The following is a 16,109-nucleotide window of genomic DNA, read 5'->3' on the forward strand; positions in this document are numbered from 1 at the left end:
AATCGTTGGAGCAGAAGACGGCAGAAATCAGTATCCCAAGATGGATACACAAATAAATCAGAAATGGGCAGATAATACGCAAAGATGCCACCTTTTTACAGAAACTCCAGAGTTCTGTCTTGTCCCAAGAACCACTGAGTTTGTATGTGTTTTATATGACAGATCAGTACGAGATGGAGTTTGGTCTGAAGTCTGTTTTTCACTAAACGTTTTCAAGCTCATCCTTCTTAGAACTTGCAGAGTTCTTGAAATATAGAATATGTGAATTGTCAGGCTGCCAAAGATCTTTCTGGAGCCAGGGAAAAAAAAAAAAAAAAAGAAAAAATTTAAACCTGCAGACTTTGTATTATATCTCAAAGGATCAATTCTTGAGATATACCGCATGCCCGCAATTCCTGTAAGGTCAGTGGACAGTGGTATCACTCAGCACTTTTAAGGATTTGGCCTCCAACAGAAAGAGGAATAAAAAAAGTTTTTTTCAAGCACACAGATCATAATGAATTTGTATTAGTTATTCACATCAGGACAATCTTATTTAAATGTCCCTAGTAAGAACTTAGAATATGACTCATATTGCGTCTATCATAACTGTTAATTATTAATGAATAAATATGTCATTTGGGACCTTGCTAATATTTCCAGGCCATTTGTGTGAATAGTTTTTCAATTGTGAGAGTGACAATTGCCAGGAACTCAACGTCCTTAGGTATTTCATAATTATTAACCATACATTATGTTAATCTGAAAAATCTCATTATTCTCTTATCGAAACATATGAGCTTTGTATCTGTTCAAAAAATGTGATTCTCATAGTGTAGTATGAGCCTGCAGATTACACATTTAGTTATGGGTTGGGTTTTTTTTAAACAAAGGACAGAATATTTGTAACTACTGACCCACAATTTAAGATTGCACAAGCTTGCATGCTCGCTAACCATGAGGTTTCACATCTTTTACAAGAACTTATTATTTAAATGAGAATTCTGGATAATTACTGCAAACCATGTAATTGTCTAATTTCACTTTGAACTCTTCTAAATTACTGACTTCAAAAACCATGATGTTGCAGTAAAAGAGAAACTTGACTCACAGGAGGAATGCACTTGAATCAGTTTTGAATTCGCCACATTTTAATGTAGCTGTTCTGTTCTTACTGCCTTACAAGACAGAATTTCTCATTATATCTTCTTAACACCATCTGTTAATAATGTTTATTACAGTACTGCATAAGGGGTCAGCTGGGAACAGGGCCCCTAATGGACCAACACTGTATGTAAAAGAAATATAAACTAGTGTCTGCCTGGCAGATTCAACAGACAAAAAGCTGGAAGGGAGTACTAGGGGCAGAGGGAACAAGGAGATGGCAGTATATATTGTACCATTTTTATTTTGTTTTCATTTGAATATTTCGGTGCCTTTTCCTGAGGCTCTGTTATCAAAGAATTGAGTAGACAACAAGACCAAGGTAACAAGGACACAGAGCAAGCTATAGCAAACAGCCTATCAAAGCACATCAGAAGACATTCAGAGTGCAAACCTCAAGAAAGCAATTCAGTGGAACTGCCTTGACTTCAGTTTCTAGATGCACCTCACTTTTTCTTCCCTGTGTAGCCCATGCTCAGTCCTAGTACTACCTGAAGTGTCCCACCCCTACACACTCTGGGTGAGGGGGATGGACTTTCTTATTTAGTGCCTACTCTCTAAGAGGCTAAACATTCTCTAAATTTGTGCTTTCAATACATTTGTTAGCTAGAAAGCATTGCTATTTTATAGATAGAAAGCAGAAAGACAAAAATGGTTTGACTCAGGAAATCTGGGAACAAATAAGTACATCTACAGCATGTTTTTTTTTTTTTAATTTATAAACTTTACTTCCTAAGCGTATTTTACAATAGCTAATACATGTAATATTTTTGTCATTATTTTTTAGTAAGAAACATATGTATTACCCCATTTTTATTAATAAAGCCTTCCAAATTATACATCTTCATTGGATGAATTTTAACAACTATTCTGAGCACACTTGAGATGAGTATGAACATAAAACACATGCTCATTATTGCAAAGCAGTCTCAGGCATCCTTCTATTTAATGGGATTGGCAACACCAGTACGGATGAATGAAAGTCTTTCTTATGCTGTCCCTCTCAAACCATTTAAGTACATTAATTCTTAGAAATGAAGAAAAGGACAACAGTTGCAAGCTTGTATCCAGGACATCATTTATTTTGTTCAAAATTCAATCAGATGAGTGTAAGGTCCATTTGTATCCAGTTTTAACACCTGCCTGTTTCCGTATGTGCCGTGCTTGACAAGAGCACCTGCTTCCATGCATTTGGTGTTGGCAGCAAGTTCTTTTTCACACAAAGTCACAAACTGAGAATAAAGTTCCAGCCCTTTTTCTTTTTCAATGTTTGCATGGTACTGCATCTTTCTTCCCTTCAGTTTACCGCCTAGGGTAGCTTGTGGTATGATTAGCACATCGCCTGGTAAATCAAGAACAGAAACGTACTCGCCGCTTTCATTTTCACTTAGTTTAACATTCAACAGCATATTGACTGCAAATAAAAATAAAAGAAGAGTTAGTGTAACTAAAGTAAATAGGACCTAATATAACATCATAAAAAAGATTCAACAAATACTGTGATGTGTGGCAAACTATTCAATTATAAGACATTGCTTATTAATGAAATGAAACATGGACAGTGAATAAACACTATTAACCAAGATGTCTGAATATTGTGAAGAATGTAAAGGATATTTATATTAATATAATATGTCTAAAGAAGGTTTTTTTGGGAAGTGGTTGGCTGCCTGAAATCCTAAAGTTGATTCTAGTTGGACACCCCCAAAGGAACCCAGGATCCAATTAGTGATCCTAACTTAATTGCCTGATGCTCAAATAGGCAACATTAGCACAACAGTACACATTGTAGGTGATAACACCATCTTCAGTGCACTTTGGAGGTGTTTCTGCCCTGACTGTCCTTTCATTCTGGTTGCAGCAGTTTGCAACAGGACCCAGCACTGATCTGTGCTGAAGCCACAGCTCAGCAGTTGGGTCTCGAGTAGAGTGAGTGCCCTTCAGTGCTCCGCTCTGAGATGTCCAGGTGCCAGCTTGTCTTTTGAGAGAGGAAATGGGCAGGAAGGTCAGAGATGCAATTTGGCCCATAAGCCATAAACTTGCAAATAAAATCGATGCATTTACTAGCATATTTTTCAATGTTTCTGTAACAAATCAAATAATCCCCCCAAAACTTCCTCCAACTCTGTACATGCTGGTGAGGCTACTAGTCATGCCTCCAAAGCCATAAAAGTTTAATATTGTTCAAAGCAAAAAGAGCTGAGTTGTGACTCAGAAACCAAACCCACTCATTTAAACAGTTTCAAAATTCATTTGGTGAAGATTGTCTAAAATTTTTTTTTTTTTAGAGGGAAAAAACCCCCAAACAACCAAGTCTGATTGTCTTAGTAAACTTCTTTTTGGATCCTAACCGGTAATTCTTGCTACATGTTTTCATGTTTTGTGGGTTTGTTGTTGGTTTTTTGGGTAATATTCTGTAAGAAAGACACTTAAGGAGGATGATCATAGATGAATCTCCTAATAGGAAACAGAACTTTCTTTTTCTGGCTTGTTTCAGCTGCCACACAGCTGAAAAGGTCATTATTCTCAAGTAACACTCTCATGAAACTCTCACAAGCACAAACTCAATTTTGCTATCATAGCTTTAAATACACCCAAAGATTTCAACTTAGTTTAGCATCACAGAAAGACTGTGACCTCCAAGACCAAGAAAGAACCCCCCAGGAGATGCTCTCAGCATTTTCAATAGCACTTGTGCTCGTGCACTGCCAGGTCCTTCTGCTGGTCCCAGCAAGTAGCCTGAAACAGACTGCTGTTACACAACCTTTTACAAAACCACTACTATCAGCCAGCCACAGAATCTGGAATATGTGGCATCGTGGAATTTCCCAGGTGATCCAGTGCTACTGATGGAGGAAAGGAGGTAGGAGAAATGAAATAAAAGTAAAAAATAAAAAAATAAAAAACCCCAACCCAAACAAAAAACCTCAAGCCAAAACAACAGTGGGTGAAGACAAAAATCACTGCCATTTGACCTTATCCACAGCATCTTCTCTGTTTTGATGTAAATGTTAAAGTGCATGTGGAGAAGAGGGAAAGAACTGCAGATATTGCTGTTACCACTTCTGAAACCGAAAACTGCACCTGAAATGCTAACAGTGTGTATAGTACCTCTGAAATGAGATGGGAAGGACACTCTTCAGTTATCCACCCAACTCCCTCTACTGGCTATAATTTTAAATATCCTGCACATACAGTGAGATCAGTGTTAAAATACTTCTCAAATCAAGCCATGAATTATTGGAAAACAGTTTTCTCTAAATTCAGTTCTGTCCTGGACTGAACCTGTTGCCTGATAGATGGAATAGGTCAAACAGCAGGTGCAGCGCTTTCTGTGTTTGCTAGAATGTTATCATGATGGGAACTGATTTTCTAACAGGTTGATCATGAGCAGACGGACAGGGTGAGAGGTATGGACAACTGTCAGAAGAAATAAGACTGACCAAGCTCTTCTTTCAGCCAAGTGACTGATTTAGAATGATGCTATATCTGATGGCTTTTTGACTTCTTCTTGTCCAAATGGTTACTACCTTCTCTGCCCATACTGCTTTTCTTCTTTTTCAAACAATACAAGAATTTATAAGGCTTATATCATACCAATTTTTGGAATGAGATCCTCATCAGCACCTTTGAAGAAGCATATGTAGATAACAAGCCCTCTCTGGATCTACAAAAGATTACAGAAAATTATGTCAATGTTTCTCATTGTCCACCATGCACGTTTATCATTAAAACTAGTATAAAAAAATGATAAAACTACAAACCAAAAAAGCTTCAGAGAGTAGTTTTAGTTATTTAGTATAGCTTCAGACATCAAGTTTACACACCACGCTGTGGAAGCTTATGAGATATATACTGATTATCTGTGCAATGCTTTACATAAAAATTAAGCCAATTTATTAGCTCCATGTGAAGCCAAATTTAGTTGGAATGTACAATATTAACACAGACGAGGTGACAAAATGCATTAGTATAGTTAAATCCAGCATAGGAAATAATTTAAGCTTTTTTTCCTATCAAAGACACAGATAAAATAATTTTCAGTGTGAATTTCAAGTTTATTCCCAATTATGAATTGTCAGTGAACTGAATTATATTTTGATGTTAAAAGTAATCCAGTACAGGATAATTCTCAAAAAACACAGAGTCTGTTAATTAAAGATTTAAATATGATGACTGATTTAAATATGATGACCAACAACTATGAAGTTGTTCAGAATATTATAAAGTTTTTCAAAATATTATTTTTCAGTTTGAGTGAAAAATTTTTGGTGAAATGGGACCTTTCCCCTGACTTGTATAGAATAATGGATATGCCACTTCTTTAGCATTCAGAGAGACTGCTTGTATGAACTATCTATTTGAGGGAAGAATTAGGTCTGTACTGAGGAGAAAGCACAAGGCAATTCTTGTGTAGCTTTTCTGCTCTCTCGGTTAGTTCACAAGGAATGCGTGTGCAACAGCCTGTGCTTTATTAAGACAAACTGCAGCCAACAGCAATTATTTCTCATGCACAAGTATACCTGAATGGTTTAACTTCTTCAGGAAAAAAAGAAAGGCATACAGTATCCACAGGCAAACAGTATCTAAAAAAACCCTCACCACTGCTTTGTCAAGAATAAGTATCCTTACATTTTTGTTAGAAGAAAAATAAATGTCAGCTTATGAAATACCACCTAAGAGATGCTAACTAGATTGGGGCAGGAAGGAGTCATTAATATTGATGTTATCAAAGCAAAAGGATAAGAAATGTGAATAGTTTCTTAAAGATACCTTTTTCCTCCCTGTCCCCCTTTTCTTTAAAAGATAAAGGTTTTTGGGGAAGAAAACTTAGCTATACACATGAGGTTTTATCCCTTTGTTATTGCAGAAATTAAACTAAATGCTCAAGGCAATGACTGAGGAGAGCTATGACTTTTCAACTATTTTTCTAGTGACTACCTTCTGGAAAAAGAGAATGCTTTTTGTAGCCAAAACATCACATGCTGAGATCTTTCAAAAGCTCTAAATGGCTCCTTTCAAAACTCATTTTGACCACTGCAGAATATTATACAGGATCCCAAATGACTGCCATATTTCATAAACACTGTAAGAAATTCGATGGCCTGAACCTCAAATGAAATTTCTAACCATCTGTTTGAATAAGGGAGAGAAATACAGGCTGCCAAAATTTAGATATCCTCACGTGTTTAGCTAAATATTCGTGCCAGAAACAGACCAGCATCAGGATATTAATAGAGAATAACAATGCGCACACACCTACTCATAAAAACACCTGTGATAAAATAGGCCAAACGCATTCACACTATATACATCTGACCACTGCATTAGAAATAAGTGACTCCACTACAGAGCATTCATCACAGATGATCATGGTAATTCTGACACTTGTGACAGTATTTTTTGCACGGTCTCACATACAGAAGTAACAATATTCTGCAAACAGCTCGTTTAAAGATTAAAAGGTAAATAAAGTAACATCTGCAAGTACTAAGGCCAGACAGCTAAAGATTAAGTAAAAACATTCACTATTTTTCCAGCCTTTCTCATGATTTGATGCCTATTTTTGAATATACTTTTTATCATAAGATGAGACATATATACTGAGGGAAATTAGAGGGATAGCAGGTTAAATGGAAAAAAAAAATCAGAGACAAGTTAAAGCTGCTAGAGGATGCTTCCATTTATATTGCAAGTTTATGATCTTCTAGAACACTTTTCAACCATGTTATGGTTGAAAACTCTTCAACTATTTGTAAGTTGAAACTTATGGTTTCAACTATGACTGAAAACAGTGGTTGAACACTATTTTCAACACATGTGCATCCATGTTTCAACCTCATTATGTCATACTTTTTTGTTCTTTAATTTTCTTAATTGAATAGAAGATGTGTCCTGGTTTCAGCTGAGATAGAGTTCATTTTCTTTCTAGTGCTGGTGTAGTGCTGTGGTTTGGATTTAGGATGAGAATAATGTTGATAACACACTGATGTTTTTAGTTGTCGCCAAGCAGCCAAGGACTCTTCAGCTTCTCATACTGCCCTGCCAACGAGAAGATGGGGGGTGCCCAAGCAGCTGGGAGGGGACACAGCCAGGGCAGCTGACCCAAACTGGCCAAAGGGATATTCCACACCATATGATGTCATGCTCCATATATAACTGGGGGGTGGGCTGGGAGGCGGTTCAGCTTGGGAACTAGCTGAGTATTGGCTTCAGGTGGTGAGCAATTGTGCTGTGCATCACTTGGTTTTTCTATTTATTATTATCATTATCATCATCATCTTCCTTTTCTGTCCTATTAAACTGTCTTTATCTCAACCCACAAGTTTCACCTTTTTTTTGTTTTGTTTTTGATTCCTCCATCCCACTGAGGAGGGGGGAGTGAGTGAACAGCTGTGTGGTTGTTTTAGCTGCCTGCCAGGTTAAACCACGACAAGATGTAAAATTGAATGCAATCTCAAGAGCTAACCTAATAATAATGCATGCCATTCCTCTGATCTTACATCAGTGTTTCAGATGTCCTAAGACTTGTGCTTGTTGCCAGTGTAAGGAACGGGAACGTGTAAACCTTTTGAACCAAAGCAAAAACATTGTCATTGCTGAAGGTCCTCTGTAACCTATCAAAGTCTAGTTGACTGCCTTCAGAGCTATATTTAATGCAGGAAAAGTCAAGCAAAATAACACACAGAAGAAGGTTACAAATTCAACATGCTGATGCGCAAACAGCCACTGCAAGGAACTTACGAAGTGACAGGCAGGCAGTTGGGCAGGGAAACTGTGCTCTATTTGGATTTGCTGTTTTCAGTAAAATGCCTACATAAATAAACCAGCAAAGCATGTTACTTTGCTACACTGGCATTTATTATACAACTGTCCTAAGTAATCATCAGAGCAGGCAACCTGCATCACGAAGGGTTGAAGTACTCAGCCCCTAAGGCCATACAGCCAGCCTTAGCAATGCTGCCTCCAAATACTCCTTTTTAGCTCTTTTGCAGGAAAAACAAATAACTAAACCTTCACTCATCCTCCTCACTAAATACATTCATCTGAATTTTGCAGGATTTCATTAGAAAAACCCAAATACATTCTGCAAAATGTTATCTCAGCTCTACCTTTTTCTACCTTTTTTTTTTTCAGGAAAATGTAATGCAACTGATAATGAGAATGGAGACACTTTGCAATCCTTAGGAAGACAGTTTGTGAAACTAATTTATATAAATTATTCTTTGACATTTCTGTTTCAAGTTCAGAATTGCTACCCTGTGAGAAGATTTCTTCAAATTTCATACATTCGGCTGCAGCAAAGAGAGATTACATCATCTACCACAGCTCACAGAACAAGTCTGTGCCTGGTACTTTGCACCTCTTTTTGCTCTCTTAACCAGATGACAAATCAGGGGAACTAAGATAAGGGAGAGACAGTTTTCATTGCATCACCTATGAGCACTTATACTTTTTAGCTGAATATTCATTTTTATGTTTCTTTTCTCCCATAGTTGTGAAATACACCAAATCTCACCTTATTTCTCCCCTGCATTTAAAAGGAGAATTCCTTTTCTCCTCTTAAGTATTTTACTCTATACATAAACACATTATAGATGCTATTTAACCAACATTTCTCCATAGACAAGACACCCATCCCCAGTAATCCTCAACAGGCCAGAAAAATTCAATTATGAAAACACAATGAGGAGCAGTGATTCATGTATAGATAAAAAGTACATTCCTAACCTTTTTCCAAATAAAGAACATCTGCTCTAAAGTTCCTAAAGTACCTACAGTGGTCTCTTAAAGCTGAGAAGCTATTCAAAGCCACTTACATAATGTGCTATTTATAGTACACTAGAAATTTCTCAAGGCGAGGACCTACTTTTAAGTTGTTACAGATCACCAGGAACACATTGGTTTATGTAAATAATAGTTTGTGAGGTCTATATTTTTTATTTTTGCATTGACACAAATATATAGGAAGTAACATTACCCCACCAGAAAATGCCAGCAGCAAAGAATCCTTCCAATGACCTCTAAAGTAGTCTTACTGAAGAAACGATGAACTTCCCATAGGTTTTTGCTGCACGGTGACTAGCTCTTGTTACAACAGATTTCTCCTAAAAAGACTCAGGTATCCAGGAAAGATTCCTAAGTACCTATGACAAACATTAGTAAGGTTCATGTCTGAAAAATATCTGCTGCTGAGACTGCCCGAATCTCTTGCAGATTCCTTTAGTGCAATCTATTACTTTCCCAGTGATTTTGGTTAAGCCATTTAAAACTTCAAATAAGAGATATAAACAGCATAACTTCCTTGCAATAGAGTTACCCATGGTATCTCTAGACCATAACGCATTCTTCTTTTTGGATAGTTTAAAAGACAGCCAGCAAAATGACATTTCAGCTTTTATTTACTAGATCTACAATCACTTCTGAGATTAGCAAGCTGGAAATAAGATATTTCTCCTAAAGTTAATTTATGCTGTGTTGAGCAACTTTCACTATAACTAAACTTACACTGAGAGGCTAATAACGCAATACACACTGATGCACTTCAGCCAAACACAGTATCTGTGAGATGACGTGTTTTTCCTTTGAACAAAATGTTCTGGTTTCCCAGACCACGCTGCAGAAACTAGGTCTTATGGATCCACCTGCCTCTTCTGAACAAGGAGAGAAACGTTTCAAGAACAATGTGAAAGTCAAACTGTGGAAAACACCTAGGTAGAGGCTTTTTTAAAAAAAACTCTCTTCAGATTTGTTGAATGAACTCATAAGCCCTTTAAACTCACTAGAATTTTTACTTTTAAAAAGTTATGCAAGTAGTAGTCTTTAAGAAAGACAAAAGACGAAACCAAAAAACCCAAGGGCTAAATATTTGACACCTGTACAGATGAGTTATCCTAGTGTAGGTAGTTCACAAACAGTGACAACTACTGCAGGACAGTACATCCCAAAGGGCAGCCTACATGGCTGTATGCACAGCATATAGCCCAAGGAGTCTGCAGACCTATCTACCTCTCCCCAGAGAAGACTATGGGAGGAAAAGGGGGAAATTACAGTGTTTCCATCAAGCCGTGTGGTGGTCTATATCCTACCTTTCATTTTTGATTAGTGGTCTGGGGAAAAAAAACCAAACCAGAACTACTGCTGCCACAGTCCCATTGCTCTACCTGGCCTTTCTTCTCCAAGTGTACACTGTCACACAATTAATGAGGTACACAGCTGAGCCCATCAGCCAAATTTGTAGCACCTCTATGAAAAAGTATTTAAGAAAGGGCAGATAATACCAAGGAGGAAACAAGAAAATTAGAGGGAAAGGAGGTGCTCTGTGATGGAGCAGCTATGCTCCCGAAGGCACTGCAGCCTGTGGGGTACCTGTGCTGGAGCACAGGGAGGGTGAGAAGGAGCAGCAAAGAGAAACCTCCACGCACTGGCCCCAGCCTCCTGTGCTGCCCGTTGCCTTGCTGAGGGGCTGTGTGTGACCTGTGGTGGGGATAGGGTAAGGAGGGGGCTCTGGAGTGGAAACTGGGAAGGGGGCAGGAGAAGTGTCTGAAGTGATGCTTACCTGGAAAAGGAGGAGGGGTGTTTTCCTCAAACTTATAAATATTTGGGGGCTTTTGTTTTGTTTTTTTCTTCCAATACCGAAATCACTAATTAAATATTTGTGTTAACTGGCAACAAATTAAGTTCCCCACACCGAGTCTATTTTGCCTGGGACGAGAACTGGTAAGTATTTTCCTTGACTTTGACCCACTAAGTTTTCTTAACCGCTGTTGTTCCTCTTCCCCCTCCTGGCCGGGGTAGAGGAGCGGCTGGATGGGGGCTCGGCTGCCAGCGAGGCCGGCCCGCCACCCGGGGGTTGCTTCCCACGCAGCCAGCTCCCTGAAGAGCAAACCTAAGCGGAGACCGAGCGCGAGTTGGGAAGGCAAGCGTAGATAGCAACTCAAACTGGGGTCTGCGGAGGCTCCATGGGCATTGCTGCAGGCATTGCTGATCTGACCACACGTAGGGAAAGGGCGGCAGTTTAGCTCCTGTTGCTACCACCGGGAGCACTCTCTCTGAAGGAGGCCGGACGGCGAGCGCGCCCTCCCTGCCGCCCACCCCGGAGCGGCCCCGGAGCCGCTGCCTCCCGCCCGGCTGAGAGAAGAGGGGCTACACCGAGGAGGTGACGGCCCGCGGCAGACGTTACCTCCACCCACTCGGCCTCCGCGCCGCGCTCGGGCGGCTTCACCTGCAGCCGGGCGGACACGCACTGCTGCAGCAGGGCCCGAGCCAGTGCCGGCCCCGCCGCCGCCATACCAGGCCCCGCACGGCCTGAGGGCGGGCGTGCACTGTGCTTGGGCAGCTCGCTGGCTGCCTGCCGCGGGGGAACGCCTTTCCGCCACCGCAGGCGGCTCGCACCGGTGCCCGGTGGTGCTAGGTACCCCGGCACAGAAGCAGCCTCCGTCTCCAGGAGCCGCCGGGTCACAGGCCGCGATCGCAGGCGGCTGGAAGCGGCGACAGGGGTAGGAGCCGGGGCGCTGGCGCCGCCATCCTGCGGGGGAGTATCGAGCACGGCAAACCGGGCCTGTAACCGGCGCCAAGGGAGAGTGACGATGGGATCTGCAGGATGGCAGCGACTTTGGTCCGCAGATATTTAAAAGCAGATGACTTGGCGTGGAAACGATAAAGCCCTTGCTAAAAATGCAGGAAAAAAATCAGCAAATACTATATACCTTTCGCAGAAGGTAAAACAGGGCTTGTGATCTGTCAGGGACCTCTGAGGAGGGGGCAGGCAGTGAGGATACAAGCTTTAGAATGGAATAAACAAAGTATTTTTACAGCTCAACTTAACGATGCCCTATAGCTAGCAGGTAGTGAGTTTTTGTTTCTTTTTTGCTGAGAAAAGAAAAATCTGGGTGTCTTATGGTGGGCAAATACTGCATGCTTGGGCTAAGAGTACTCTGTAGTTTCTGCATGGAAATGAAAGTTATTAATCTAAATATTGTTTGTCACTTCGTTTAAAAACAAGTAATGTTTGTGTTTCAGGTGACTGAGGTGAACCGATCAAGTTGAAGCATTTCTCTTCAACGATACTGCTTTGGAGCAGAGGGAACAGAAAAGAATGTGGTTAAAAGGGATCTGGGTAGCTAGGGATCAAAATCATGATCTGAACAAAGTGCATAGCTTTGAAATGAGCTTCCATACCTAATGGCAAAAGTTAAAGTATTGCAACTGCTTCTGTTATCTTTCAGGGTTTTTGGCTGCATACCCTAATATTCATCGCACAGCTCCTAAATTAGAGTTGTGCTTTCCTCCTGTCTCTGAATTCTGACAGATACAAGTTTTGAATAACATTGGCAGCAATGTCAGGATGGAGCAATGCAGAATTCAGTCTCTCTCAGAATTCATTTTAAGACTGAAGATTTTATTTTTACAGCCATGTTTTGTTTGTTCTTTAAAAAATGTAATACATAGCAGTGTGGGTAAGAAGCCAAATTTTATTACCTGGCCTCAATCATAGAGTAAGATTACTGAAGTTATCTGGTGCACAGCAAGGGGCAATATGCACTCATTAATGACTAGTGTTATACATAGGGATACACTTGGTTTCTGTCTGCTATTTTAAAATAACATTTTCTTGCATGAGTATTCAATAAGGTTGCTCTTCCCAAAGCAAACCTTTGTGAAAGAAGAAGAAATTGCACTAGATGGGTAGTACATAAACTAGTTCATTTTTGCTAGCTGTAGGGTATTGTTAAGTATAAGCTGTTTTTATTTAAACTCAGCTAATTTTATTTAAAATACCTTCTGTTCATTTACTCTAAAGCTGTATCCCCAGACTCATTAAGAAGAATTTAATGAGGTAGAAATCCATTTGAAGTGAGGGGTTTTTCCATATATATGTGATATAAGTTGATTGTTAAGGAAAATGGATTATACTACAGTTTGAGCAATTTATGTAAGCAGATTATAAAGGGATATTAATACACAAGGATATTGATTGTTCTTTACACTACCGTTATTTGCACCAGGGGTTGATGGAGAACACTTACTCACATGCAAGTTTCAACACAAATGCTTGTGAAACAGTGTATAGAAAAATTAGTATGACATTGTTTATGTATGGATTCTTGGTGTAATTGTGTCATATTTTCCTTGGGAAACCAAATTAATTTTGTTGTAATGTATCTTGCATTTCTTGAATCTTACTGGGTCATAGTTTAAGGACTTCTCTCTGTATGCCAAAGAATGATAGTTGTGTTGGGTTTGCGTGGCAAGGTTTTGGGGGGAGGGGGGCTACAGGGGTGGCTTCTGTGAGAAGCTGCTAGAAGCTCCCCCTGTGTCTGACAGAGCCAATGCCAGCCGGCTCTAAGACGGGCCCGCCGCTGGCCAAGGCCAAGCCAATCAGCGCCTTTGTGATAACATATTTAAGAAGAAGAAAAAACACTTAGAGAGAGAGAGAGCTTTTGCAGCCGGAGAGAGGAGTGAGAAGATGTAAGAAACTCTGCAGACACCAAGGTCAGTGCAGAAGGAGGGGGAGGAGGAGCTCCAGGCGCTGGAGCGGAGATCCCCCTGCAGCCCGTGGTGAAGGCCATGGTGAAGCAGGCTGTCCCCCTGCAGCCCATGGAGGAAAGATGAGGGGGTGTAGAGATTCCACCTGCAGCCCGTGGAGGACCCCACGCTGGAGCAGGTGGAGGCACCTGAAGGAGGCTGTGGCCCCATGGGAAGCCCACGCTGGAGCAAGTTCCAGGCCGGACCGGTGGACCCGTGAAGAGGGGAGCCCACGCCAGGGCAGGTTTGCTGGCAGGACTTGTGACCCTGTGGGAGGGAGCCCACGCTGGAGCAGTTTGCTCCTGAAGGTCTGCACCCCGTGAGAGGGACTCCATGTTGGAGCAGGGGAACGATGAGAGGAGTCCTCCCCCTGAGGATGAAGAAGTGGTAGAAACACCCACCATGAGATGAACTGACCGTAACCCCCACTCCCCGTCCCCCTGTGCTGCTGAGGGGGGGGAAGGTTTGAAGCCGGGAGTGAAGTTGAGCCTGGGAAGATGGGAGGGGTGGGGGGAGGTGTTTTAAGAGTTGATTTTATTTTCTCATTCCTCTACTCTGTTTTGCCTAGTAATAAATTAGATGAATTCCCTCTCTAAGTTTGGTCTGTTTTGCTCGTGACGATAATTAGTGAGTGATCTCTCCCTGTCCTTATCTCGACCTACAAGCATTTCGTTATGCCTTTTCTCCCCTGTTTGGTGAATGAGGGGAGTGAGAGAGCGGCTCTGGTGGGCACCTGGCCTTCAGCCAGGGTCAACCCACCACAATAGTAAATTTGTTGGTTGGATTTTAGATGAGAGTTTGAATTTGTTTTTTGTATAGAAAAGAATCTCCTGACATCTAAAGAATATATCCATGCATAAAATATATTGATATTTTCATCAGTTATTATATAAAGCTATTTTGCTGCATGTTTTGGATTTGACAGCTGTCCCAGAATATATGTTGTATCCTCTCTGCTTGTTGTCCCTGGAGCAGAGAGTAAATATTTTGAGACTGGTATCAAGAAGACATTTCTTGTTGTTTTTACATTAGTTCCCTTTCAGAGGGGCAGATGGCAGTACGAACCATTTCTCACAAATTTCGGTGGACGTGTGTTTTTCCTTACCCTTTGTATGAATGTTCATGCATATTTCATGTACATTTAATGGAATGAATCCTTTTATGAAGAGGGGGTGTTTGCTGGGAGTCTCTGCCTCTGCAGGTCCTTGGCTTTCTCCTCTTTATCAGAGGATGAAATGCTAGAGATCTTTTAGTACCAAAATGGTCTCTAGTGGTCTTGAATTCTTCCCTAGGGATGACTTTTTTGTTAGTAATGTTTGGTCTTGCATACTGTTTGGCAGAGGCAGTAGTTGACTGGAACTCTGAAGGGACAAGATGCCTCTTGGATGTTATTTTTCTGTCTGTGGTATCTGAAACCATGATCAAAGATCTTTCAAGCAGCTGTCACGTTAACAGAGTGCCCTTAGGTCTGTTTTGAAGAGGAACTATACAAAGCTGTGGTGGCACTTAGATAGGAAAGATAGAAAATAGGTTGCTGGTAAGGGTTGTATCTTGGTAGAACTACCTCTTGTGGGACAGACATAGCTGAAAGGCTGCAAGAGTGTCAAGGGAAGAATTAGATTTAAATGCTTTTCTCCTCCATTGTCCAGTGTGGAGCTCTTTTCCCATACATACAGAGAATAAAATAGGAAAGAACAAAAGTAGCAGGGCACTTGCAAGGAAAGAGAGTACTTAGTTAAACCACTTAGTAAAGAATCACAGGTAGGTGCCACTGCTGCTGTGAAGGGTGAGTCAGAACTGTGCTAGCTGGTAGAGGTTGCTGTTAGAAGACTCTTTCATCATCAGAGATGGCCTAGAAAGTGGAATTTGCAGCAATGAATTGCAAACTTCCATCACGAGATAAAGAAAATTCCACAAAATACTTTGTAAACTGGGATTAATGTTTAAATGAAGTACTACTTTTTTAATTTGGTCATGCTGAAACAACAGATCAGTCCCTCAAAGGAAAAAAGACACTGCATATCTCTAGTCTAGGATGTTAAAACTGCTACAAGATGGCTCAGAATGGTAGTATGTTTTCTTTTTGAAGTGATGTTTACAATCTTACATCCTGAATTGAGTCATGTCCTTTGTTTTCTGTTGGACGATGATCCTTTTTTCTTCTCTTTGGCTCCCAGTTTACTTATTTTGCTTCTAGTTTTGAGCTACTTAGCCTACTCGTGCTATCTGTGATGAGCTATTTGGCTCTTTGCATTTGACGATTCTTCTTCTTTTTTTTGTAGCCTGTTTCTCAGTCCAGTTCAAGACCTGGTTAAGCTTGCTTTCTACAGCCTCAGAATTGCTAGCTGAAATGCTGATTAGCTGGAAGACAGAAGATACCACTGAACAGTGATGTGGGTGTAGAGGGGCTTTGGTGATGGTGTTAGAATCATTTTAGT

At 40.6% G+C, this 16,109-nt stretch overlaps 1 protein-coding gene and 1 long non-coding RNA gene across 2 annotated transcripts; one reads left to right on the top strand and one right to left on the bottom strand.

Moving 5' to 3' along the window:
• Positions 1 to 1,821: 1,821 nt before the first annotated feature.
• Positions 1,822 to 11,457, bottom strand: DTD2 (D-aminoacyl-tRNA deacylase 2). Its single transcript, XM_054828085.1, has 3 exons — positions 11,327 to 11,457; positions 4,741 to 4,810; positions 1,822 to 2,557 (listed from the first exon to the last, which is right to left on the bottom strand). The coding sequence occupies exons 1-3, from the start codon at positions 11,432 to 11,434 to the stop codon at positions 2,232 to 2,234; spliced, it is 504 nt and encodes a 167-aa protein (XP_054684060.1). The 5' UTR covers positions 11,435 to 11,457; the 3' UTR covers positions 1,822 to 2,231.
• Positions 11,458 to 11,663: 206 nt separating this feature from the next.
• LOC129207325 (uncharacterized) lies at positions 11,664 to 12,818 on the top strand. Its single transcript, XR_008577427.1, has 2 exons — positions 11,664 to 11,990; positions 12,166 to 12,818. It is a non-coding gene; the product is annotated as an uncharacterized LOC129207325 (long non-coding RNA).
• The last annotated feature ends 3,291 nt before the right edge of the window (positions 12,819 to 16,109 follow it).

This window comes from Grus americana, chromosome 5 (genome assembly GCF_028858705.1).
Source record: "Grus americana isolate bGruAme1 chromosome 5, bGruAme1.mat, whole genome shotgun sequence".
NCBI classification, from domain to species: Eukaryota; Metazoa; Chordata; class Aves; order Gruiformes; family Gruidae; genus Grus; species Grus americana.

Bases quoted from the DNA above. Each gene is read 5' to 3' on its own strand.
- DTD2 (XM_054828085.1), bottom strand. From the start codon at position 11,434: ATGGCGGCGGCGGGGCCGGCACTGGCTCGGGCCCTGCTGCAGCAGTGC. The intron at 4,811-11,326 runs GTAACGTCTGCC...AATCTTTTGTAG, and splicing joins CGGAGGCCGAGTGGGTGGAG to ATCCAGAGAGGGCTTGTTAT. The intron at 2,558-4,740 runs GTATGATATAAG...TTTTATTTGCAG, and splicing joins GGATCTCATTCCAAAAATTG to TCAATATGCTGTTGAATGTT.